Genomic DNA, 24,827 nt, shown 5'->3' on the forward strand with positions numbered 1-24,827 from the left:
AGCTAAAGCTAAGTTAAAAAAAACAAAAACAAAAACCTAATACTGACATGCTATATACTTCTATTTCAAACACACCTACTACACTAAGAAAAAAAGTCAAATGTTTTTGCTCACCATTTCATTAAATCATCTTACCCTTTCAAAGTAAGTTCCACAGCAAGTTCCAAAAAGTCTTCAATGTAGAATACTTGTAACATGCATTTTACAAAGTTCTTAACCTTTTTAAAGAAGTTTTTTAGAGTTTATTACCCAACATTGTTTGATTCTGATGTCTCTTTAAAATTGCTATTTGAGAAGTCAACAATGGTGTACTTTCAAAGGAATTCACTTTATTTGACAATACATTTTCTTTACCTACTTCGTAACAAGGAAGATACTAACACTTTCTATTAGGTTGCTGGAAAAGTCATAGTGACTTTTTTCCGTTTTTCAAACAAAAATGTGTCACGACTTTTCCACCAACCCAACAATTTAGATGGCCAAAGTGCAGCCATTCTCTCCAACTACACAATTAATTTAAACCCTGGCATTCATTCAAGACCCAAGTTAATTATGGCTACAGGTCCATTTCTGCTCACCACTAGATTTAGAGAATTTGTACCTGGATGACAGCACTACATCATCTCAATTACAAAATATACATTCCTGTAGTCAATTCTTTATCACAGGGCCTGAAAAACAACTCCTTGCTATTTAGGTTATCTGGACATTGAATTAAAACTACAGCACACTGATAAGACTACTGATAAGCATAAAAAAATAAAAACAAAATTTTAAAATGAAGTATTTCTTGTGAATACATAAAATAAATGACATGGATATAGGCAGAAAAACTTAAGAGGTTTTTTGCTTTGAACAAACAACTCAAACCACCAAAAATACTGTGAATTAGATCAAAAAAAGATTAAAAAATGGACATATTACATAGTGTTTGCTATTATATACGTTGTTTCCTCAAGCATCTTAGAAAAAAATGTGAAAACTTTTCATCCGTCCCATAGTCAACACAGCACAAACAACTTTATTACTACGCTCATACAAGTAATGATTAAATTACTGGAAATTTACCCTGTTTAATATGATTAAATATTAGTTTCCACAGAAGAACTGTTTTTAACTTCCTAATCTTATTCAAGGGATGTAGGGGAAAAACACATGGAGTGCTTTAGCACTGCTACTTCATGTCAAATGTCATTTTTGTATCTGTGTGAAAAGTACCTTAACACTAAACCATGATCCAGCAAGTCTTCTATTTGGTTAAACTAGTATCACTTAAAGAGCTCAATACAGGTTCATGCTGTAACATCCTTCTTTTCTGAGACAAGTTTAACTCTTAAGATCACATGACAAGTAAAGGATAAATAAGTTACGAACTTACCAATCTGTCAATCATCTGAGTCCATGTTAAATTTATACACAGCAATATATTTATAATAGAAACTACACAACTCATAGACACTTAGTTTGTTTAAGCTCTATGTGAAAACATGCTTTTTTTATTAAAACAAAAACCTTAAATCTCAAGTGATATTGTTTTACAGTCAGGTTTTACTTAAGTAGCACACAGATTTCCTTCTCGTAGACAAGTTAATATGCAGAAAGAACCCATGAAAATCAAGTGGGCAATTCATAAATTGTACTGTGGGGGCTACAAATAAGTTCTGAAATTCATCTGAAGATAGCCAAGGAGTTACCAAAGAAATTATGTAGTGGCCTTGATTTTTATTTTTCTTTACCTGGAATTCTACAAATTCTTGGATTTATCAATTGATGTATCTTTTAAATAAACAGCACCAGTCTTGCCCATTGATACAATTAAAATCTGACTTTCTCAGTTCTTAGTTCACAAGTTTATTATGAAAAACACTGCAGTGCTCTTGTGCAGTAACATCGTCTTACAGGAGGGGAAAAAAAACAGTTCTGTTCAAAACAACTCACCAGGTTCTGACAGTAACAAAGAACAACATGAGGCTGAGATTTGAGAAGGGAAATAAACTGAGTGCAGACTAATCATACAATTAAATTAAATGGTATCCCTGAAAATAAACAAAATAATTTCAAAACCCACAAGTAGAGGGGAGGCCTTGGTACTTATTTTAAAAATGTTCATTAAGCTCCAATGATTGTTGCTGCTATCCTTACCTACAGTCATGCTGAGTAAAGCTATAGCTAAATGGAAGTTAAATTGTATTCACGAGGTGTTAATGTTTACATCTTATTATCTGCAGTCTCTCAGAGAAAGCAAAAGTAACTACAAATAGCGCTATGCCAGAAACTGGTTTCTTGACCAACAATGTCGCTTCTGCATGCAATGAACTGGTTCATTCTAAAGTGGTCACGGCTGTTGATGACAAGAGGCTTTGTATTTTTATATGGCACATCTTTTGGTCCATGTGAAAACAAGTTTTTTGAATGTTAACTATTCTCTGACACTTTGGAGTTACTGTTGCTCTTCCCATTTCCATTAGGTCAATATATGGTTCATGGCAATACTGTACAAGTTTAAAATTTCATTACAGGAAGTAGTCTGGGGTACGACGAGTAACATGTGGTTCGCCTCTGCGAGGAGCTGGGTCAAACTGCAAGCTGAAAAAATAAGACATAGTTGTTTATACTCCAAGCAAGATAGCAAAGTGCTAATAATCAGAATCAAGAATAGTCTTCCAAGCTTTACTTTGTAAAAAAAAATCCAATTCCAGCTGGCCTTAGTGTAAAAGAACCCTAATTAAAACTCAATCATTAAAAAACAAAAACAAAAACAAAAACCAATCATGCATTTAAACTGTAAGGGCCTTTAGTTGCATTCCTTCCCCCAAAGAGTTGTGGCACACGGATATACTTTTATATATTGGGGATCCTTCTAGATCACCTAAATTAAAAATATCTGATATTGGCCCTCCCTGGTGGCGCAGCGGGTTAAAGCACTGCACTACAAAGCTTAAGCCACTTCAGCATGAGTTCAATTCCCGCCTGCCCGGGAGGAGTCCACATGGCGTGGCAGACCTCTCCTGACCCGCCCACTGCTTCCCTCAGCAGTGTACTTCGTCGATCTGCCTGTTCTGCTCCCCACTCTGTCTCTGGTGAATCCTCTCACCCTCCGCATCTCTGGCCTGTACCCCAGTTCTATATGAATAAATAAATAAAATCTTTAAAAAAAAAAATCTGATATTTCTAAAATACCAACAGAACCTATTTTATTAATTTTACAACAGAAATATGAGCTTAGAAGTTAAAATCACCAATTCACACTAAGGTCTATATGTGATCTACTTCAGCATATAGGTTCATTACAAAGGAAACTTAAAAACATGTCCTTCCTTGTGGTCTAGGGACTACATCTCAGTGCTATCACCTCTACAGCCTGCGTTTCATCCACAGACAGGGAGCTGATCCCTGTCAGCCTGCTGCTCCCCTCAGCAGTGTATTTCAATAGATCTGCCTGTTCTGTTCCCCACTGCGACTCCTCTCACTTCCATACCTCTGGCATAGAGCCCAGTTCTTCTATGCAAACAAAAAACCCCACACAAAAACAAAGTAAACTTAAAAATCAAATTGAAATCAAGATTTAACATGAGCTCTTTAAATCTTAAGTCACCATTAAAATTACCTATTCGGGCCCTGCCTAGTGGCACAGAGGGTTAAAGCACAGCACTAAGAAACTAAAGCCACTTCAGCATGAGTTTGATCCCTGCCTGGGAGGTGACCTACATGGCGCAGCAGACCTCTCCTGACCCATGCGCTGCTCTCCTCAGCAGTGTACTTCATCAGTAGGCCTGTTCTGCTCCCCACTCTGTCTCTGGTGAATCCTCTCACTGCCCCTACACCTCTGGCCTGTACCCCAGTTCTGTATGTATAAATAAATCTTTAAAAAAAAACAAACAACTACATATTCAACTAACGGTAACAAACTATTAAGACATAAAGCTTACAGAGTGGGCCTCCTTGGTGGCACAGAAGGTTAATTCTCAGCACTATCAAGCTATTGGCAGCCACCGCAGAATGAGTTCCACCCCAACCAGGGAGGTGACGCACATGGCACAGCTCGTATCTCACCCGCTGCTCTCCTCAGCAGTGTAGTACAGTAAATTTGCCTGTTCTGCTTCCTACTCTGTCTCTGATGAACCCTCTTAACACCCCGAGCTGCCCAATACCCCAGCTCTCACATGTGTAAATAAATCTTAAAACAACAACAAAAACTTACAAAGAGTATTTCAGAGTATCATCAAGTTCCATGATTGCAGCTTGGTTACCACAGCGATAACAATAGTTTGGAGCACTGAAGATTGTTACTACATTCCGGTCATGGCACCAGTTATATCCCTAACAGATAAAGAAAAGATTTAAAACTCTATTTTACTCCTTATTTAAAATATACAATTAATTTTTACTCTATTTGACAAAGGGGAAAAAACTTAAAAATAAAATAAAAAAACAGACCTCAACTATCCCCCAAAAGGCTTTGAAAAATGTTAGTGCTTTGTTTCTGAATGGTTTAACAATTTTCTGTACCCTGTACAACATTAAAAACACACATATACTTATTTTCCCCCAAGTTACAAAACTGAATTATAAAAAGAGAACCCCTAAAAAAAAGTCACTAAACCCTCCTCCCCAAAATGCTGCTTATCACCTGGTATTGCATAAATACAAGTATTTTAGCAGTCTCTAACTGTAGTGCCCCTAACAAATGATCCAAGGATGCTTAAATGGCTAGTCCTTGTGGAGGCAGACAACACACTCCAGGAGACCCAAATTTTATTCTCTCCTAAGTCACAGATGAAAATCCCTTATGGGTGACATGCCCAGGTATAAAGCAGATGCCACTAGGTCTTAGGCTTAGTTTTTCAAAGTCTATCTTAAGTATGAGGCCTTTTTAAACATTGTTCAAAAATCTCCCTATTTTTAGTGAAGTCAGACTCTATTGATGATACTAAATTAGTACTCAGTATTAATCTAAAGAGAAGCCTAATTTTCAAAGTAGATGTTCTATGCTAACTAAGAATAACTCCATTTTTCCTTTAGCTTCTTTCAAATCACCTGTGATCCTACCAGCCAAATGACTACACATCTTTCCAATCTCCTCTACATACACACTAAATATATAATGTTTACTTTTTGTTTTTTTATAAATAGTAATAAATAATGTTATACCTTCCTTCCCATCCTTTAATACCAAGTGCTACCCATCTAGTCTTAAAGAATTCTCTGAAAACACTAGCCATGAATCTCAATGCTATCAAAAGATTTTAAATTCCAGTGTGCATCTACTAAAAACACCAGGCTGTAACAACAAATACATCAGCACAAATATGTGCAATATTCTTTGTATCTTTAACTGAAAGCTCCCCATTATCTTCCTTCATTTAAATTTTCTTAAAAAGCAAATCAGGTTTCAGAGAGCAGAATATACCTCCATCACCAGCTGGTGAGCTCTAGACACCAAAGTGAGGCCATTGGCATGATTAAATGTTTCAGAAATATCTTGCCCAAAAGTGTAGCCAGCTCCTCGAGGAGATATACCCCAACCACCACGGTCATCTGGATCTGACCACAGCAAATCACACATTGGACCCTAAAAAGAAAATTAAATTAGCAAGTGTCTCTAGCAGATTTGAACAATTCATCAAAAGAAGCACCTTATGTCATACTTTTGAAGTGTTTGTCGGAAACTGTAAAAGGTTTCTGTAGTTAAGTCAATAATTATGAGTCCATTTCCAGATGTCTTTAAGAGGCACAGCTTACATCAATGAGCCCCCAAAGCATCATGCCCTAAATGATTAATCTGCCTATAGTATGCAAACTTCACTGTTAAACAGGTTAGTCCAGTAATTAAGGCAGAGGCTCTACAGACACCACCACCTAAATCTTAAACCTAGCCCTAAAAGCACTGACCTCTTGGTCAGGTTTCTCAATGTTACCTTCTGAAGAATGGAGATAGACAAGACTGATGACACCATATGGGGCTGTTTTTGAAATTAAATGAGAATACTTGTGATTAAGTTAAAATTAAATTCCTCCTGTATGTTTTCAGAAAATATTTTATTGCCAAATAAAAGTTAATACCTCATGAGGAACCTCTTGTAGACGATCAAGTGCTCTGATGTGATCCAGTGTATCTATGGATGGTGAGAGGCCACCATGTAGACAGAAAATCTGAAAAGAGGAGTTTACAATGTTAGCCTCTCCTTAAAAACAACAACAACAACAAAAAACACTTTAAAAGTTCTAGGCTAAGCTATAGGTTCTGGCTGGTTCCTCTGGTGTTTCTGTGTTCTGTCAGAACCAGGCTTGTCACTGCAGGGTCTTTAGTCTGTTCTAAACTCCTGAGTACAAACTTTAATCAACTACTCTAAGAAGTACTTCTCTGACTTTACCATCACCACAGACTATTCTAGTTCTCTCACAGATTTTACGTGAAATTTCTTTTGTACACATCTCTATCTGAAGTACTACACAGATGATTACATCTCCTGGATGTGTCCAGAAACAGCCTGAGAAACTGGATGGATAACATCTTTTATCCTTGTGATCCCAACATATAGTTTAGTGCCTGTTACAAAGGTGGCATTTCAAAGAGCCCAAATGATATGAGAGTGGGAAAAAAAAAATCACTGTAACCTAAACATTGAGAAAGAAAATCCTTTAAAACAACTGGGAAAGTAAGTTTTAAGAGCTATAGGGCCTACCCTGGTGGTACAAAGGGTTAAAGCACAGCACTATGAAGTGATCCATACCCACTGCAACAGGAGTTCGATTCCTGGCTAAGAAGGTGTGGGTCAGACCTCTCCTGACCCACACGCTGCTACCCTCAGCAGTGTATTTCAGTCAATCTGCCTGTTCTGCTTCCCACTCTGTCTCTGGTGAACCCTCTTACCCCCACACCTTTAGCCTGCACCCCAGCTCTTGTATGCATAAAAAAACCTTAAAAAACAAAAAACAAAAAGTCACATACCTGCCCATCCACCAAGGCAGTGAGAGGAAGGTAGTCAAAAAGGTCTGTAAAATATTTCCAAACATTTGCATTTCCGTATTTCCTTAAACACTCATCATAGAAACCATATACTTGTGTGATCTGTCTGCTCTCATGATTTCCTCGAAGAATGGTGATGCGTTCACGGTAACGAACCTGAAACAATAAAATGGAAAAAACAGTATGAACGGCCAGCTTCTTCAAAAGTCAAACAGTTCTATAGGGAAACACAGTTCCAAATGTGCTCACACGTACACACTGCACCAAACTGAAACCATATCTACATTGTCTCTTAATTCTCAATTAAATTGAAACTCCCACTCTACCACTAACTTTACACCAAGGATAGTAATTGGCTGTAAAACAAAAAATTTAATTCTTGAAAACATTTCAATGATTTCTAGTAAATTTATAGTATGTAACAATCTTCACAATCCAGTTTTAGAGTTTTTTCATTATCCCTAAAAGAACCTTCATGCCTACTTGCAGTCACTCTTAACACTAGTTTACTTTTGTCTCCTGAAATTTGCTTTTCCTAAAAAAATCTCATTTAATGGAATCATGTAATACACAGAATGTTTTGTGTCTGTCTCTTTCACTTACCAGAGTATTTTTGAGGCTTCTCTGTGAATGGGTCAGTGGTATGGCTTCTTTACTCCCATACAGTATTATATTGTATGGCTAGGTCACATTTTATTTCTCTGTTCATTGCTAGGACATCTGGGTTGTAGACTGACTGGGGCTATTCTGAATACTGTTGCTATGATCATTTTAGTATGGACACAGGTCATGCTTTCACTTATCTCACAATGTATGAAGGCCCCCATCTTCCTACAAAGTCACTATGATCTGATATTACCAGCCTATGGGTTACACACATTGTTAATGGGTGTGACTGTGACTTTTAATTTGCATTTCTCTGACAATGATTTGAGTCCCCTTTTCTGTGCTTCTGACCAGACATACATCCATTCAAATATTCTGTCCATTTTTGTTGTTGAGTTCTAATATATTTTTAAAACGAGAACATATACTTTTCTTTTTGTAACATAATTTGAAGAAAATCTCAACTCTGATATAGTACAATTTATTTTTTAAAAAATGGGTAATTCTTTCAGTAGATCTAAAAAATCTTTGCCTAATTAAAGATTATAGGTTTTCTCCGGTTTTACAAGAATTAAAGCTTTAGTTCTTACATTTAGGTTTATGATAAAATGTCCTCTATATGGTCTGAGGCATTTGAGTTCATTCTGCATATGGAGATCTAATTGTATCTGCTGTATTTTCTTCTCCTCTGTATTAGTGTGCTAGGCATCCATAATAGCATACTAAGACTGGCTGGTTTAAACAACTGATATTTCCTTACAGTTCTAAGGCTCGATGTGTTAACAAAGACCTCTCTTCTCTGCTATCTATGTCCTATTATCTTCTTACAAGGACACCAATCTAGATTTAAGCCCACCCATAAGACTTCGTTTTACCTTAATTACTCCCTTAAAGACCCTATCTCTAAATAGTTTCATTCTAAGGAACCCCATAGGATTTAGGACTTCAAAATATGAATTGAGTTGAGGTAGGAAGGGGGGATGCTCTCAGTTTAGTCCCTAACACTTTAAAACATGAATTCTTGAAGGTAACATTGTCATTGCTCCTGGGATTCAGGTACGCACACAAGATTGCCTTTATAGTATCTAGCCTCACTACTGAAATATTCCACCAGTTAATTCAAATTCATTTCACAAACACAGAACACAATAACCACCCAAATGTTTGGTAGTATTTTACAGGATTCAGGCTAGCAGCTTCATGAACACACATATTATTACTTGCCTAAAATTCAACTCTTGCCAAAATCTAGTTATTGGTTCTAATGTCAGACATCGCTGGCATCATTTTGTCATTCTGCATATTCTTTAATGAAACATCTCCCCAAAAGCTGAAATAAAGCAATTTATTTTAAGGGAAATGCAAAAGCCTGCCATTCTAAAAGTTATTTACCATTGTGTTTCAATGTCAGATCTTTTCACATTTTCCAAAGCTACAATTGGTACACAGAAATGTAATCTACAGACCTACATCATCATGTTATGTTTAATATTCTACTGAGATAAATCATAATTAGATATTTTGAGCAATTCTTTCTGATATTAAAAACAATGATGTAATTTATGTCTCCACAGAAATAGTTCTTTTCCTCTTGTACTTTCCACAGTAAAATTTTAATATATGATTACTGTGTCAAAGAATACAAATACTTCAACATCTGATACACTTATTTCCTTTATGAATTCCTTTCTACAGTATCTAGAAAATTTTTTTATCAACTTTCCACACCCCAATTTACTGAACTAAATAAAATTTCTATTTGATGAGTCCTCGTAAGATTTTTCAAATAATTGGAACATTCTCTTCCTTAGAGAATATAATCTTTTGTTTTTATTCTACACCACTCCCTTAAACTCAGAATGAAAACAGATCTAAAATTTATGAGACCCAAACCTGAGTAACTGTATTCAATAATGTGAACCTAATATTCAGATAGAGAAAATCACAAATTCACCAGAAGGAAAAAGAACATTCAAGAGAACTGTCTTAACCAGTTCAATATGCCCAAACATATCACTGAAATTACCTTAAGAGCTACAAGCAGAGTAACTGTTTCAACTGAATAATATCCTCTGTCAACATAATCTCCCATAAACAAGTAATTTGTGTCTGGTGATTTGCCACCAATTCTAAACAGTTCCATGAGATCATGAAATTGCCCATGCACATCTCCACAGACGGTGACTGGACATCGAACTTCTTGCACATTGGATTCTTTTGTCAGGATTTCTTTAGCCTACAGAAGGAGAAAAATGTACACGTGGTATTAATAAAGTTAATAAAGATGTTTATTTACACTTAATGTAGCTCAAAGGTCAGATTCAGTATAGGATGAATTTGCAGGCAATTAAGATCCTAATAAAGAGGGCAGTAAAGGGCAGTGTAGTGTGACCAATCAGCCTGGTTTTCACACTTTTTAAGTCTTGCACCCCAGGAATCACCTGAGTTACACTCAGGCAAACCCTGAATTGTTCACTGGATATAGGAAATGTGAAGAGAGAATAGGGCATGGGCAGAGACTAAAAAACAAGTATATTAAAAATAGTGTTGTAACAGTGAACCAAATAGCAGAAAACTTGATGAATTTAGGATTTCAGAAATACGGTCATGTATATGAATGAAATAACATAGTGCTTACAGACCAGCAGCATTCAGTGAACAAATCATCAACAAGTTTTGCCCAATATAAAGTATCTCAAATCCACGGTCCTCCCTAGTAGTGCAAGTGCAGCACTTTGAGGCTGCACATGGAGTGGCAGACCTCTCCTGACTTGCCCACGGTTCCCCTCAGCAGTGTGTTTCACTCAATCTGCCTGTTCTGCTCCTCACCCTGTTCCTGGTGAATCCTCTCGCCGCCTACGCACCTCTGCGCTGTACCCCACTTCTGTATATATAAATAATCTTAAAATAATAATAATAAAGTATCTCAAACCCATCTATTTCTCAGTGTTTTATCTCTTTTGCCACCACCCTAAATTTAAATCACAATAATCTCATTTGGATTATTTATCTCCACAATGAGCTACCTGTTTCCATTATTCCTGTCTTTGATCTATTTTCCACACAACAATCAAAGCTCCAAGTTTTAAGATTTGGGGTTTCCCTGGTGGCTTAGGGCTCAAGATTTAGTTCTTCTTTGGGGGGGGGGGAAGACTACAAAAAAAAAAACAACCCACCAGGTTTATTTTATTTTATTCATCACTGTGTACACACCATCTAACCAGATTTGGTGACCAAATCAAGACTTTAAAACTGAGGTACTGGTGATCTAGGGGTTAAGTTTCAGCGTTATCAGCACTGCTGCCTGCATTCAATCCCTGGCCAGAGAGCTAACCCACATATGGCGCAGCAGACCTCTCAGTGTATTTCAGTAGTTCTGCCTGTTTTGCTCCCCACTCTTGTCTCTGATGAATCCTTTTGTAACAGGGTGGTCCCTAGGAAAAAGGGAAGTTCCAGGTTCCCTGCCCCACCCAGGGACAGGAGGGTGGAGCTGAGCAGAGAAAAAGGAGAAGAGAGAAGAGAAGGAAGCAGGATGGAGAGCCAGAAGGAGACCTGAGGAAGCCACATGGAGCAGCAAGCATGTGATGAAGAAACGGGGCTTGTTTCCTGACCCTGGACTGGTGAAGGCAGATGTGGGTGAGAGACCTGTAGGGAGGTGACTATGGCAGTGTTTATACTGATTTTGATTTTGCTCTTTTCCTCTCAGATTTGTATGGCCATTTCTAACCCTTTTCCATGGGCCCCGGCCAGAAAGTGCTTTAGTCTTGTGGAAGGCTTTCAGGCCTTGCTTTGGCCCAATCCCTTTTGGGTGGACTTTTGCCCAAGAGGGGATGGGTAACTTCAGGTGTTTGATTTAGAAGTTATATTCTTTGTGTTCCGTATTGTATATTCACTGTATTAAAGTCCCTTTTCATTTTTTATATGTTTTGTCTGTCTTCTTGCGGCGGATGGCAGAACCCACTTAGAGCAGGCAGGATTTGGGGGCTTCAGGGGTGTCCCTCTCCCCCCGTCCTGGAACAGATTTGCTGCCCTGTAACACTTTTACCTCTTGGACCTCTGGGCTACACCCAAATTCCATGCATAAATAAATCAATCTTAAAAACAAAACAAAAAAACTGAAGTTCTGGATAGATGCCTTCAGGGAAAACCATGGATGTCTCCCAAGACCAACAGCAGAAATACATGCTTGGGAATTGGTACCAAGTTCTCTGGAGAATAAAGTAGTAACAAGTTAACAGCTAGCTGTAAGGAATTATGCCCAAATATCTAGGTAAAAGACTGAAAACTGCAGGGAAGTTTATTACTGAGTAGTGGGAGGCAGCATTCATTCACATATGGGAGGGTTCTTAGAGAAGATACATGATTTCCTCAGGGAGAATCAGCTTTCAGTAAGACCAAAAAAAAAAAAAAAAAAGTTCTGAGAATAGGTTTAGGGTTTGCTTCATATACCTAATCAACATTTACTGAGTATTTTCTATGTGTGAACAACATTATGGAATGGTGTTCCAGAATGTTTAATGAGAAGGGAATACACTGCAACACGGGAGTGAAATTTATACCACAGAGAATTGTTGTTAGTGAGTAGAACTGTTCATTACCTCTTGATTGACAAGGATGGCAAATACTGGTTTTTAAAAAATGGCATGTAACCATCCATAGCTATACAATACAAATCACTTGGGAAACCTCCTTTCTCTCTCTCTCTCTCTCTTTTTTTTACAAAAACAAACAAATCCCCCCAGATTTACAAGCTACTCCTCTTCCATTTAAGTAAGATTCTACAGGTATAAGATCAAAGGCACCAATAATTTTTAAGTTTCTTCTCCCCATCCCATATCAGTACAGCTTAGGGGCAGCTAGGTTTAAGAACCACTTTTCAAAACTCCCACACTCTGGGAAAGCTTATTTCAGAATGACTCATCAACTTCTAATATTCCAAAATTAATAAATAATTTGATCTAATAAACCGCTTAAAAATATTTGCAGTATGTCTCAAAAAAGAAAGAAAAAAGAGCTAATCTCTCAATACAGAGAACCCATAACTTTAAGCTTCCCTGATTTATTATAGGCAAAATCCTTAACTAAGCCTGCATTAATACCAGATCTAGTGTTTTTAGTACCTAGCATTAGTAAAAATAATAATGAATGAAATGGTAACTCCTACCTTCAAAGAAATTTGCAAAGGTTATTCAGAAGTTTAAAAGAAACAAAAAAAGATATTCACATATCATGTGAATAAACTCTCCTGTTACTGTATTTAATTTTATCCAAACTAAATTTCAAAATACATATAGATACTTACAAAATACATATAGATACTGGTTGAAATCCCTCATTACAATCTACTTAAAATTTCTATTCAAATCATGAAAGAAAAGTCAGGCCTAAAGGCTATTTGCTTCTTGTATTTATCCTTACACAAATCAGTGATAAACACTGTACCCCTTAAAGTTGTTTTAAAAATATACAATTATAATGAACAAATATATACCAGAGACATTTTGTGGGGGTGGAGTGGGGAATGGGATCAAAAATGGGGGGGGGGAAGGGAGGGAAATGCACGGGACTATGGTGGTGGCACACGGGTGATTTGGTGATGGGAAACCCACGGGGATTACAATTGAGATGGAAAAAAAAATGTGCAGAATGATGTAAAAATAAACTTTTGTAATAATTAAAATATATATATATATACAATTATAATGATACATTCTTGTAAAAAGGTTTTAGCAGCAGATAAGCCTAATGTCTCCCAAGACCCCATTCTATATTCCTATTACCTCTTAGGCAAGTAACTTTTAAATAGCATGCTGATGTGCATCCTTTTAAAACCCTGTTTACAAATTTTAAGTGCATATTACATGCTATAGAAACAAGTTTTCTTTGGTAATTTTTCAGCAGTAATTTTTCTCTAACAATGTATCTCTAAATTCTGAATACAAGGAGCCAAGTTTCAGCACTAAGTTTCAGCACTATCAGCAGCTACTGTAGCACGCCCTGGGCCAGCGAGGTGACATGGCATAGCAGGTCTCCTGTCTTGCCCGCTGCTCCCCTAAGCAGTATGTTTCAGTTCTACTCCCTGTTTTGCTCCCCATTCTGTCTCTGGTGAATACTCTAACCAACCCTGCATCTCTGTCCTGTTGTACCCCAGCAGTTCTTGTATGCATAAATAAATAAATCTTTAAATACAAATTGCAATTCAATATTCCCATTACTTTCGCCTCCAATGAGATCATAGGAGTTGAGCAGGGTAACTGAGTAATTTTAGCATGAGTCAACTGAGGTGTCTTTATCAATCTGATCTTTTGTCACACAGGTTAACATCTTTGGGGTATAGAAATTTTTTTTAGTCTTTATATATCCTTTCATACAAGTGGTTGGCGAACTGTGTAAAAAACATTGTGCAAAACTGTAACCATGGGTCCTAAAGAGCGTATCAAAAACTTTTTTTTTTTAAAGATTTATTTATTTGTACATACAGAACTGGGGTACAGGCCAGAGACTCAGGGGCAGTGAGAGACTTCACCAGAGACAGAGTGGGGAGCAGAACAGGCAGATCAACGAAGTACACTGCTGAGGGGAGCAGCGGGCGGGTCAGGAGAGGTCTGCCACGCCATGTGGTCTCCTCGGGGCAGGCGGGAATCGAACTCATGCGGAAGTGGCTTTAGCTTCTCAGTGCAGTGCTTTAACCCGCTGCGCCACCAGGGAGGGCCCTCAAAAACTTTTTTAAAGAAAGATTTCATTTATGATGTAAGAATTGGAGTGCGGGCTAGAGGTGCAGGGGACTGAGAGAACTCACCAGACACAGAGTAGGGAGCAGAGGACAAGATAGGAGAGTTCTGCTGGGGCTGTGGGTAGCCTCATGGTGCTGAGACTTAATCCCTTATGCCACCAAGGAGGCCCCCAATTGAAGCAAGAAATCATTAAAAAAAAAAAAAAAAAAAGGTAGGTAGAAGAATTCCCCCCCCCAGTCCATTAGCAAATCTAAGTAAATCTAAGTAATTCTCAAATAAGTTTCCCCAATTTGTTACAAATTGCATTATCAATATTAGTATTGCATTTTCAATACCCTATTTCCATTACCCTGATCAGCAGGAATCTACAACAAAAATTCAAGTTTACAAAGGACTAGTTTTTAAAATACTTTTTGTTCTAAATTTATTAGTTCTCACAAGATCACTACACCAAAACATAGTATCCCAGTATAACAGAAGCTGCAAAGATTTCTAATACAAGCTGTGCTATCTCAAGATAGGAGTCAGACCTATAGATCCCAGAAGCACCTACTAGAATCCCTTCTGGTTCACCTAATAGGATCTCTCTACTGAGTCACCTTTACATCTTCCAGATCTTCAATCATAAATTTCAAAGGCGGAAAGACAACTTCATTTCTCTAGTTTAACACTCAAAGTAAATGGAAGAACCAAACTTTGACTGGAACTAATTAACATTAGTGCCCCCCCCAACAACAACTACTTTGCTCTCTGGCATTCCATTTGCCTGTAATTTCAAACCTCATCTCATCTGAATTATAAGCAGAAGCAAAACATACATACACCCCAAACTTTTTTGCTTCCCCTAAAAAACTACTCCTGACCTTCAACTATGTCTACTACTACAATTAACACGGGGGTGGGGAGAGGAGAAGGGGGGAGGTGGTTAAAAATAAAAACTTGAAACCGTGTAATAGGACTGGAATACTGACAGTATGAACAGAAATGAGTAAGTTCAAGTAAAAAAAGACAATGTATAACTTCCTAAAACAAGGCCAAAATTGAATATGCTAATTAATTAATAAGCTTATCACAAGCTAACTGTGCAAAACTGTAACATCCTACCCCAGAGATTTGAAGAATCACTTAAAGGAAAGGAATTTTCAAAGACATCAACTAACTCCTAATGCCCTCTCTGAGTTCAGGTTCTGAAATCTCACAATTTTATTTTTATTCTTTGATCTACTATAAAATGATCAGATATAAGGCCCTCCCTCGTGGCCTAATGGCTTAAAAGTGCAGCACTGTGAAGCTATCCCCAGCCACAATAGCACAAATTCCATCCCCAGCCAGGGAGGTAATACTCACTAAGCAAGCCTCTCACCTGCTGCTCCCCTCAACAGTGTATTTCAGTAGATCTGCCAGTTCTGTTTCACCACTCTCTTTCTGGTGAAACCTCTCACTACCCCCTCATCTCTGGCCTATACACGCTGGCTCTTGTATGCCTAAATAACTAAATCTTAAGAAAAATAAAAATCAGGTATAAGGCACATGACCTACAGACTAGCATGCTTAGATGTAGGCCATCTCTAACCACAGTAACATGAAAATACAAATGAAGTAGGCTTAAATTAGAAATGAGACCATTCAAGCCAAAAATTTTCAAGAAAGACAAAAAGCACAAACCAAGAAAAGACTCACCAAGAACGTTTATGTTCATTCTATTAAGTGACACACAGAGCAAAATAATTCCTACTTACACAATTTAAAAAAAAATGCACGAAACAGTTATTCCCTTTTAGGTTATGAAATGGAAAAGGTTGTGAAATACATTTATCCATTTTTTAATTAAATTAAGCAAACATTTAAAACTATAAACAGTTACAAGGAAGTAAAGATTATCTGTTTATAAAGATTGAAAAATACTATAATGTTAATTTTGTTTACTGCAATGTTGAACTGGTAAGAATGTAGCTTTCTGCTACAACACTACCAAACCAACAAAAACTATTCATTTTTTTTAATCTAGTTTTTTTATATCAAATACACTGGTCATCTTGTATTCTAAATTTTCACTAATACAACTTCCTACAGCAAGATTGTGGTTATTTTAAACTGTCACCCTACTGAACACATGCACCTGTTGAATTATTTTGTTTAACAATATTCTATTATGAGATTAACTATGAGGTAAAATAGTATAGATTGTGGGGTATTTGTTGATATTAAAAATTGGATTACTGTTATACAGTAAGTGAAGAATGTATTCATTCTTAATCTATTTCAGATATAAAATGTTATCTGATTTTAATGGTATTTTTCACTGATTTTCTAACTTTTTATTAGTTGTTTACTATGTTACCTCTCTTTTTATATAAATTGTCCACATATGTACTGAGTAGTCAGAGCTAAATGATTTTCTAATGTACTTTTCCATTAAAAATCTGTTTTAAAAAAATTAAATCTGATTAATTCTAATGTCTGCTGGAATTCCTGCTCATGTAAACTTACTATTTCATACTCTAGTCACAGTTGAGTACATTTACCAAAAAGGCCATAAAGATGAGAAGCAAAGGGCCATCCCTGGTGATGCAATAGGTTAAAGTGCAGTATTATGAAGCTAGGCTGCAGCCATTTCAGCAAGAGTTCGGTCCCAGCCCCAGAGGTGACCCACATGGCACAGCAAACCTCCTATCTTGCCCACTGCTCCCCTCAGCAGTGTACTTTGTCAATTTGTCTGTTCTGCTCCACACTGTCTCTGGTGAATCCTCTCACTGCCCCTGTATCTGTACCCCAGTTCTCTATACATAAACAAATTAACCTTAAAAAAAAAATGAGATGCAAAGATGAAAAAAATTGCAATAATTAAATTCTATAATTTTGTTTTTCAGTTAAGCAGAATTGAATATACAGAAACGTTCTTTAAAATGGAAACAATTAATTTGCAAATAAGATTTTTCAATATCCTAAGAGGATTTAATTTTGCATCACATAACTTTTATGAAAGTAAAAGCATTATTTGATTTTCACAACTGCCAAAAAATAGATTTATGATAAATTTGTGTATAAGGCTAATTTTAATTCTAATGTGATATGTAAGGTATTATTAATTAATCTTGAAAGCAAAATAAATCAACCTTAAACTCATATTTTCAAATATCAATGAACCTCTCTTTATATAACTTATCTTCCATTAGTTATGTAGAACATTATCTCTAGTATTTTACGATACATTTCAACCTTCTTTAATTAAAATTAGTATAAGTATATTCAAACTATTACAACCCTCCCTGTAATGTTCTCGAACATGTTTTTACTAGTTTGAAAGCTTAAGATCAAACTGAAACAAATAAGTCAGGGAGGAAGGATAATTCTAAAATCATATTAAGAAAAAATAGGAATTTATGTTTTTTTCACCTGCTTGTGCCAAATAATCATCTTCACCTCTTGACCAAAATGAATAACCATTGTTTAAAGGCATATGTCCCAAGTACCTCTCATTCTTTATTGAATAATCTACATACATGCATGAATTAAACACTCCTAATCATTCTTGCAGAGGAAAAGAATGTCTATTAAGTGGGAAAATATTTCTCTTTATATAGTTTGTAAATTCCTACAACAATCGATCATGAGCAAGAGTCAACAACTCTCAACCCTCTTATCTGTAAAAAGCCACTTGGCCTTAGTCTTAAGGTTCCTTCCACCCTGTAAATTTTACTCCATTCTAAAGAATTTGTTAAGCCCCCCTTAAAAAAGATTTATTTCTGTATACAGAACTGGGGTACAGGCCAGAGGTGTGGGGGTGGTATATGTGAGAGGATTCACCAGAGACAGAGTGGGGAGCAAACAGGCAGACTGATTAAGTATACTGCTGAGGGGAGCAGCAGGAGGGTCAGGAGGTCTGCCATGCCATGTGGGTCAGCTCCCTGGCCAGGGATCAAACTCACCCTACAGTGCCTGCAATAGCTTCATAGTGCTGTGCTTTAGCTTATTAAATAGCCACCAGGGAGAGCCCTATTAAGCTTTTTTATTAAATAAAAGCCAGAGTCACCAACAGAAGTAGAGAATGAACTTGATGCTTATTTATAAGTTACAGGTAACAGGAAAATAAAATTTACTTGTGCAACCTCCTGAGTAACATCAAATTTTGCTATGAGAGCAAAACAAAAAGTAACAAATTCCTTTAGAATAATGCCATAAAGACAAAACCGGTGAAACTAATAGTTGATTGAGATCATGAGGGTTTACTGTGATTAATAATTTGTTCAATGAATTTTGATTAAATTCATTCCAAAAACAAAGGTACACTGTCACACATCATTACATCCTTAACACTTCCAAACTACTTGTTCATGATCCTAGCCAGGTAAACTGCCAATGCACTCTGAAAGGAAAGTTCTCAACCTCCCTTCAGCCCCCTCAACAAAACGGTAAAAATTTCCATCCCAAATGACTGAGACAGAGGTGGGCACAGGCAGTACTACAGACAGACCAGCTGGTCATGTACACTTCAGAAAATACCCAGATTAAGATACATACATTTCTGTCACTGCCTTGTGCATGTTTCCCAATTTATAATACCAAAATACACGCAGGCAATGTGAAGAAGTTAAGCAGTTGATTCCAATTTGTTCTTTGCATTTCTTTCAGCCCCCACTCCCCAGTCATTTATAAAGCCACTTAATACTTTAGCCTCTTAATACCACTTACGCTCCAGAAGCTGGAAAAAAGCTATTTAAAAATGCAAAAAGCCAAAAACTTTTCTCATTCCTGTTCTAGTCCAATTCAGATATCACCTGTGCAGATGAGTGTAAGATGAGGGTCTTTTCTCACCAGAAAAAGAATAATGAGAAATTAGTAAAGAAAGAAAACTAGAGAAATGAGAGGAAGAGAGGGAGAGACTGTGTGTGTGTGGGCTCCCACCACCACTCCATGTGAACTTTTGAGTGTCTATTCAGCACCCTCAAAAAAGACCCTGTGAAGGGCTCCCTGGCGCACAGGGTTTGTTAAGGACAGTGTTATGGGCCATTCCTGGTAGAACAATGAGTTAAAGAGCAGCAATGAAGCTCTCCGAAGCCACTGTAGCATAAGTTCTTTCCCCCACCAAGGAGGTGACCCACATGGTGTGGAAGACCTCTCCTGACCCTCCTGCTGCTCCCCTCAGCAGTTTATTTCAGTCTGCTCCCCATTCTGTCTCTGGTTCTTCCTATAGTATAGTTTCAACTCAGTGATAGTATTTGCAGATGCAGAACTCTTTAGTTTTTTTTTCCATTTCAAATTATTATTTTTATTTTTTTAATTACTTTTTAATTATTACAAAAATTTTTACATCATTTTGCACATTTTTTTTCCATCTCGATTGTAATCCTAGCGGGTTTCCCATCACCAAATCACCCGTGTGCCACCACCATAGTCCCATGCATTTCCCTCCCTTACCCCCCCCCCCCCGTTTTTGATCCCATTCCCCACTCCACTCCCACAACATGTCTCTGGTATATGGTTGTTCATTATTTTTGTTATTTTCTCGCCTGGTCCATTATACTCCTGCTATGAGTGAAATCATCCGGTATTTTTCTTTCTGGCTTATCTCACTAAGCATGATCTTTTCCAGCTCTATCCAAGTTGCTGCATAATACATGTGTTTCTCTTTTTTGGTTGCTGAGTAATATTCCATTGTAATATGTACCACATCTTTTTAATCCAGTCATCTACTTTTGGGCATTTGGGTTGCTTCCATGTTTTTCCAATTGTAAATAAAGCAGCAATAAACATGGGGGTACAAGTATCTTTTTCAATCAGTGTTTTTGTGTCTTTTGGGTAGATACCTAGGAGTGGGATTGCTGGGTCGTAGGGAAGCTCCATGTTTAGCAGTTTGAGGAACCTCCAAATAGTTTTCCATAGTGGTTGTACTAGTTTGCATTCCCACCAGCAGTGCAGGAGAGGCAGAACTCTTATTTAGTTTTAATGGAGAAAACAAATGAAGAGCTGGGATGGGACCTGTGTGCCTCAATCGTAGGACTGTCCACTTTTCACTGTCTACTGTCAACCCAAAATTAACTTCATGACTGCTTCATGCCTGGGAGATCACAGAACACATACATGGCAGTTAAGAGGTCTTAACAACACAGGTACTTTACAAGTTGTAATGAACAATATAAATTTTAAAAGTCAGTTGTTTTACTGGAATAATTTAGAGCTCAGTATGTGGGTCATGATTTACACCATCAGAGAATACATAGAAAATGAGCTATGGTTTTCATTCCATTAATGTTATTTGAAGGGCAAGTGAAGTTGGCTATATCAAGAATTGCTTCAGCCTCCAGGACAAAGTGAGACAACAATGTGTGTTATGAGACAAATTGGCTTTCAAGTAATCAGTAAAAATAATATCTTATTTTATAGAACTGTTGGTCCTACAATTCAGTTTGGTCCCAATTCACCTGAATCTTTCATCTACCCCAGAGAGGTAGTGATTAAGAGCTGTGAAACAAGACTAACCCAATGGGCTTAAAATCCACAAGTCTAGGCAATTTCAATTTAGCCTGTACAATCAAGTCACTTAACCTTTCTAACCCTCTGATTTCTATCTGTAATTGAGGACAAAATATGTTTCATAAATTTGCTAAAAAGAACTGTGAATGTGAAAGGTGGTAATATTCTGTTTATCATACTTCTTTCACAATTGTTCTCAACACTTAAATTACTGTTATGGAAACGAGCAAAGCAACCTTTTAAACACACACAGACTCACATAAATATATTACCCATTCCATGTAGTATTTTAACTTTGATCAAATAACTTGCAGCTCATCCAGCTAGAAGGAAGCAGTTTGCTTTTATCCTGCTCATGTAGCAAGTGTTAAAACTAAGTAAAGCTTTTACTGCATTTTATTTATAGTGCTTGTAGAGCAATGGAAAACAGCATACCTAGGTAAAGAACTCCTTGAGGAAAAAAAAAAACCTGGCTATCAAACAACATTTTCCACAAGTCTGCTAAGATCCCAAAGCACAAAGCCAAAAATCATACTTAAGCTACTGCTGAAGGGAAGATAGTTCACCACAGTTAATGCAAAAACAAACTGATACTATTTACTTCCTCCAATTTATAGATGGAAACATACCAGGCCAATTATATACATGTAGTAATGTTACTGAGTATAGAACTGTACAGAGGCAAAACTGCATTCATGCACTGCTAACTTATAAATAATCAACAAATTATAACTCCCAAAATAAGGTATGTAGCACACACAACCACTTTAGTTTGCTGTAAAATTTAATCATATCTGGGGGAGGGGAAAGTATAAGTAGTCTGTAACATTAAAAGCCATATTCAACAAAGTGGGGAGGGAGCACAAGGTGGTTGATAATGGGTGCTTTGGCAATGGGAGTGCTATGGTGACAACACCTGAAGGGGGGAACCCTATAATTCCAAAATATAAACCATGTAAAACCAACATTACTTCAATAAAAAATAAAATACAATGTACAAATATGTATCATCCACTCTTGTCTATAAATACTCACCTGAACTCCGCATTTTTATGACAACCTCAAGGTGTAATTTTCTTACTGTTTAAGTATTTCATACAAATCAGACACCTTCAGGAGGATGAAAGGGGGAACTTTCACAGTATCATCCTTAAAATTCAGAAAAATTTTCAACTGGTAACAATGCTATCTCCAACAAATCTCTCTTCTTTAAAAACAAACAAAAAAACAGGGGGTCTCCATAGTGGCCAAGGGGTTAAAACACGCACTATCGAAGCTAACCACAGCCACCAGGGAGGTGACCCACATGGCTCAGCAGACCTCTCCTGCCTCACATCAGCCATGTATTTCAGTGATCTGCCTGTTCTGCTTTCTATTCTGTCTCTGGTGAGTTCTCTCATCCTTACACACCTCTGGCCTGTACCCTAGCTCTTGTATGCATAAATAAATCAATTTTGTAAAAACAAACAAACAAAACCCCCCAACATTAACAGAAAAATCTTGCCCTCAAGATTTCAAAATATGTAGTTTTTACTAGATGTGCTACTGACTATACAAATATTAACAGTAAAAATACAACCTTCATTTTACTGGAGACTTGAACAAAAGATTATTTCAAGTCATGCAAATATCCTAACTCATCCCATATACCTAAAAAGTGGTCTTAAAATTAACTCAGTTTGGATAGCTAACTGGCTCCAAAAGTTGAAATACTTGCAAACTATAAAACAATGGAAGATTGTGTGGTAACCCGCAAAAGGATCCATTTCTTGGAAACCTAACTTCAACTATTTCCATCTAGTTGGCTTTTAAGATCTAAAATTTGAGCACATTTACCAGACACATCAACCTTTAGACATCTCGTCTTAGCACCCAACATTATCTCCTATAAATCCAACACAGATCCTCACTTCCATGGCTGATCTACTGATTACCAAGTAGATTCAGACTCCTTAAGAATGATTATTCATTTTTAATTTCTTACAAGTGTAAATGATCTTGTATATTCAATAGGTGTTTAATATTTAAGCAAAGTATTAATTGATGAAGGAATTAACTATAGAGACCCTGGAACATCTGTTTTAACTCTTAAATTTTGACAGAAAAATGTGGGCCATAAAGTCACCACAACTACTCACTCTCACAAAGACTACAGCCCTGCTCTCAGTCCAGTGGTCTCCCAATTACATCATTATCTCTCTCCCAATGTTTTCTGCACAAATGACTAGCCATGTGGCCAACTAACACAACGTCTTTATACAGAAAATGTACAGAAAGAACAGTAAAAGTCAAAGCCATCATCAATATTAAGACCTGACAATACACATCAAAAGTGAACTTCTAAACCTTTAAAAATGCTGACTCGGTTCACGAAGCAACAAGATTCAGTTCGTGGCTACCGTTAAAATTTGTCAATTAGTAGTTCTGTTGAGACTCGGGATAAATAAATATAAACTTAACTCAGTTAAATTGAAATTATTCGAAGTCTTTCTTAAAAGCACATAGATGTAGCTCATGAACATGAATTTCACATCAAACCACAAACGAGTCATAAGAACTCTACATTAATACAAAATACTCCACAATTCTAAAATGAAATGCAGCAAAGTTAATATGAGAAGTTACACTATTCATAGTGGAAAGCAGCATTTTCTACACTTTAGAAAGCTGTAACTAGTAGCTAAACAGCCTACCTGCCCCAACCCCTAGCGGAGAAACAAACCAGCACTGCTGGGTAAGACAAAGTTTAGTGTTAGTATTCGCTAGACTAAAACACTCCATATTCTTCTACCTCTGTGAGATACTAAGTAAACACTAAGCAAAATGTGTGGGACACAGTAAGTGCTCAGTCAACAGCTATTATTATTTCTATTACTTACAGCTACAAAAATACAAGTAACTCCTTCAACAAAGAGCCAGGACACCAAATTTGCTGCTCTTACAACTTATGTTTTAGTTTAAAGGTAAATGGCAAAATGCCAACTATGCTAAGCTTAGAGAAGGGTTTCACACTATCCAATTTGACTCAGCATATAAATCATAGATTAAACTAACACCTGATTTTCCATTGAAAAGCTCCTTATGTAGTATGACTCACCAAATTCTTTCATTTCTTCCAACTATGAAAAATAAGTTCTACTTCCCCCTCTGTTAACTCATAACCTTCGTAAAAATAAGGGGCTTATTTTAAAATTTTTTAGAAAACACCTGAAAAAGATCTGGAGATGACTACTCCAGAACAGTGCTAAAGATGTGTGACCTTTAGGTAGGTCCCAGGATCTGGCCTACACTTGCCTTTGGGGGATCCTCTGGACAGTTCTGGACCTAGGAATTAAGCCTTGATACGAGTAAAGAGCCTCTCACACACCTCACAGAAGAGTCCCAGACCCTATTTTCAGCTCATAGAACCCAACTCTTCTCACTACAATCTGAAAACCGTTCCAGAACCTGGCACATACCGTCTCCACTCCCCCTGCCACCCGGTCCGGCGCTAAGGCCCGGAGGCTCTGAAGCCCCGGAGTCGGGTGAACGGCGCCATTTTAGGCGGCGGTGGTAGCGACAACCAATCCCCGCGCGCGAGGAAGGGGGCGCCGGGTCGCCCAGGAGCTGCCGCCGGGCCGTACCGGGCGCCAGTCTGGGAGGTTCGGGGCCCCGGGCCGGCGGCCTCCGCCATGTTGCACCCTCCCCACGGCTGCCTCCTTCTCGCCGGGCTCGAGTCGCGGCGCCTCCCACAGCCGAAGTGCAGCTCACCTTCTCGCAGAGGCTCTTAACCTGGGACTCGGACAGCTGCTTACACTCGTTCAGCTGCTCGATCCACTGGTCCAGCTCCTTGGTGAACACCTTCTCGTCCATGATACCACCCGTCCGAACCGGCTGCCGCTCCGCGCTACTCCCGCGCCGCCGCCCGCACACGGGCCACACGCACACGCCGCCGCCGGCTCCCGGGGTACGTGTACGGTTACTGGCGGTTGCTCGGTGGTAGTGCTGGCCCGATGGCTCACCACCCAATGCTCGGCCACCGGCCGCTGCCCTCCTCCGCTCGC

At 37.8% G+C, this 24,827-nt stretch overlaps 1 protein-coding gene across 1 annotated transcript; it reads right to left on the reverse strand.

Moving 5' to 3' along the window:
* Positions 1 to 1,463: 1,463 nt before the first annotated feature.
* On the reverse strand, positions 1,464 to 24,827 carry PPP2CA (protein phosphatase 2, catalytic subunit, alpha isozyme). Its single transcript, XM_004686726.2, has 7 exons — positions 24,535 to 24,827; positions 9,603 to 9,812; positions 6,953 to 7,126; positions 6,064 to 6,153; positions 5,411 to 5,572; positions 4,202 to 4,320; positions 1,464 to 2,586 (listed from the first exon to the last, which is right to left on the reverse strand). Exons 1-7 carry the CDS (start codon positions 24,634 to 24,636, stop codon positions 2,514 to 2,516), a joined length of 930 nt encoding a protein of 309 aa, XP_004686783.1. The 5' UTR covers positions 24,637 to 24,827; the 3' UTR covers positions 1,464 to 2,513.

The sequence above is a fragment of the Condylura cristata genome, unplaced genomic scaffold (assembly GCF_000260355.1).
Source record: "Condylura cristata isolate star-nosed mole 26May11 unplaced genomic scaffold, ConCri1.0 scaffold00021, whole genome shotgun sequence".
NCBI lineage: Eukaryota > Metazoa > Chordata > Mammalia > Eulipotyphla > Talpidae > Condylura > Condylura cristata.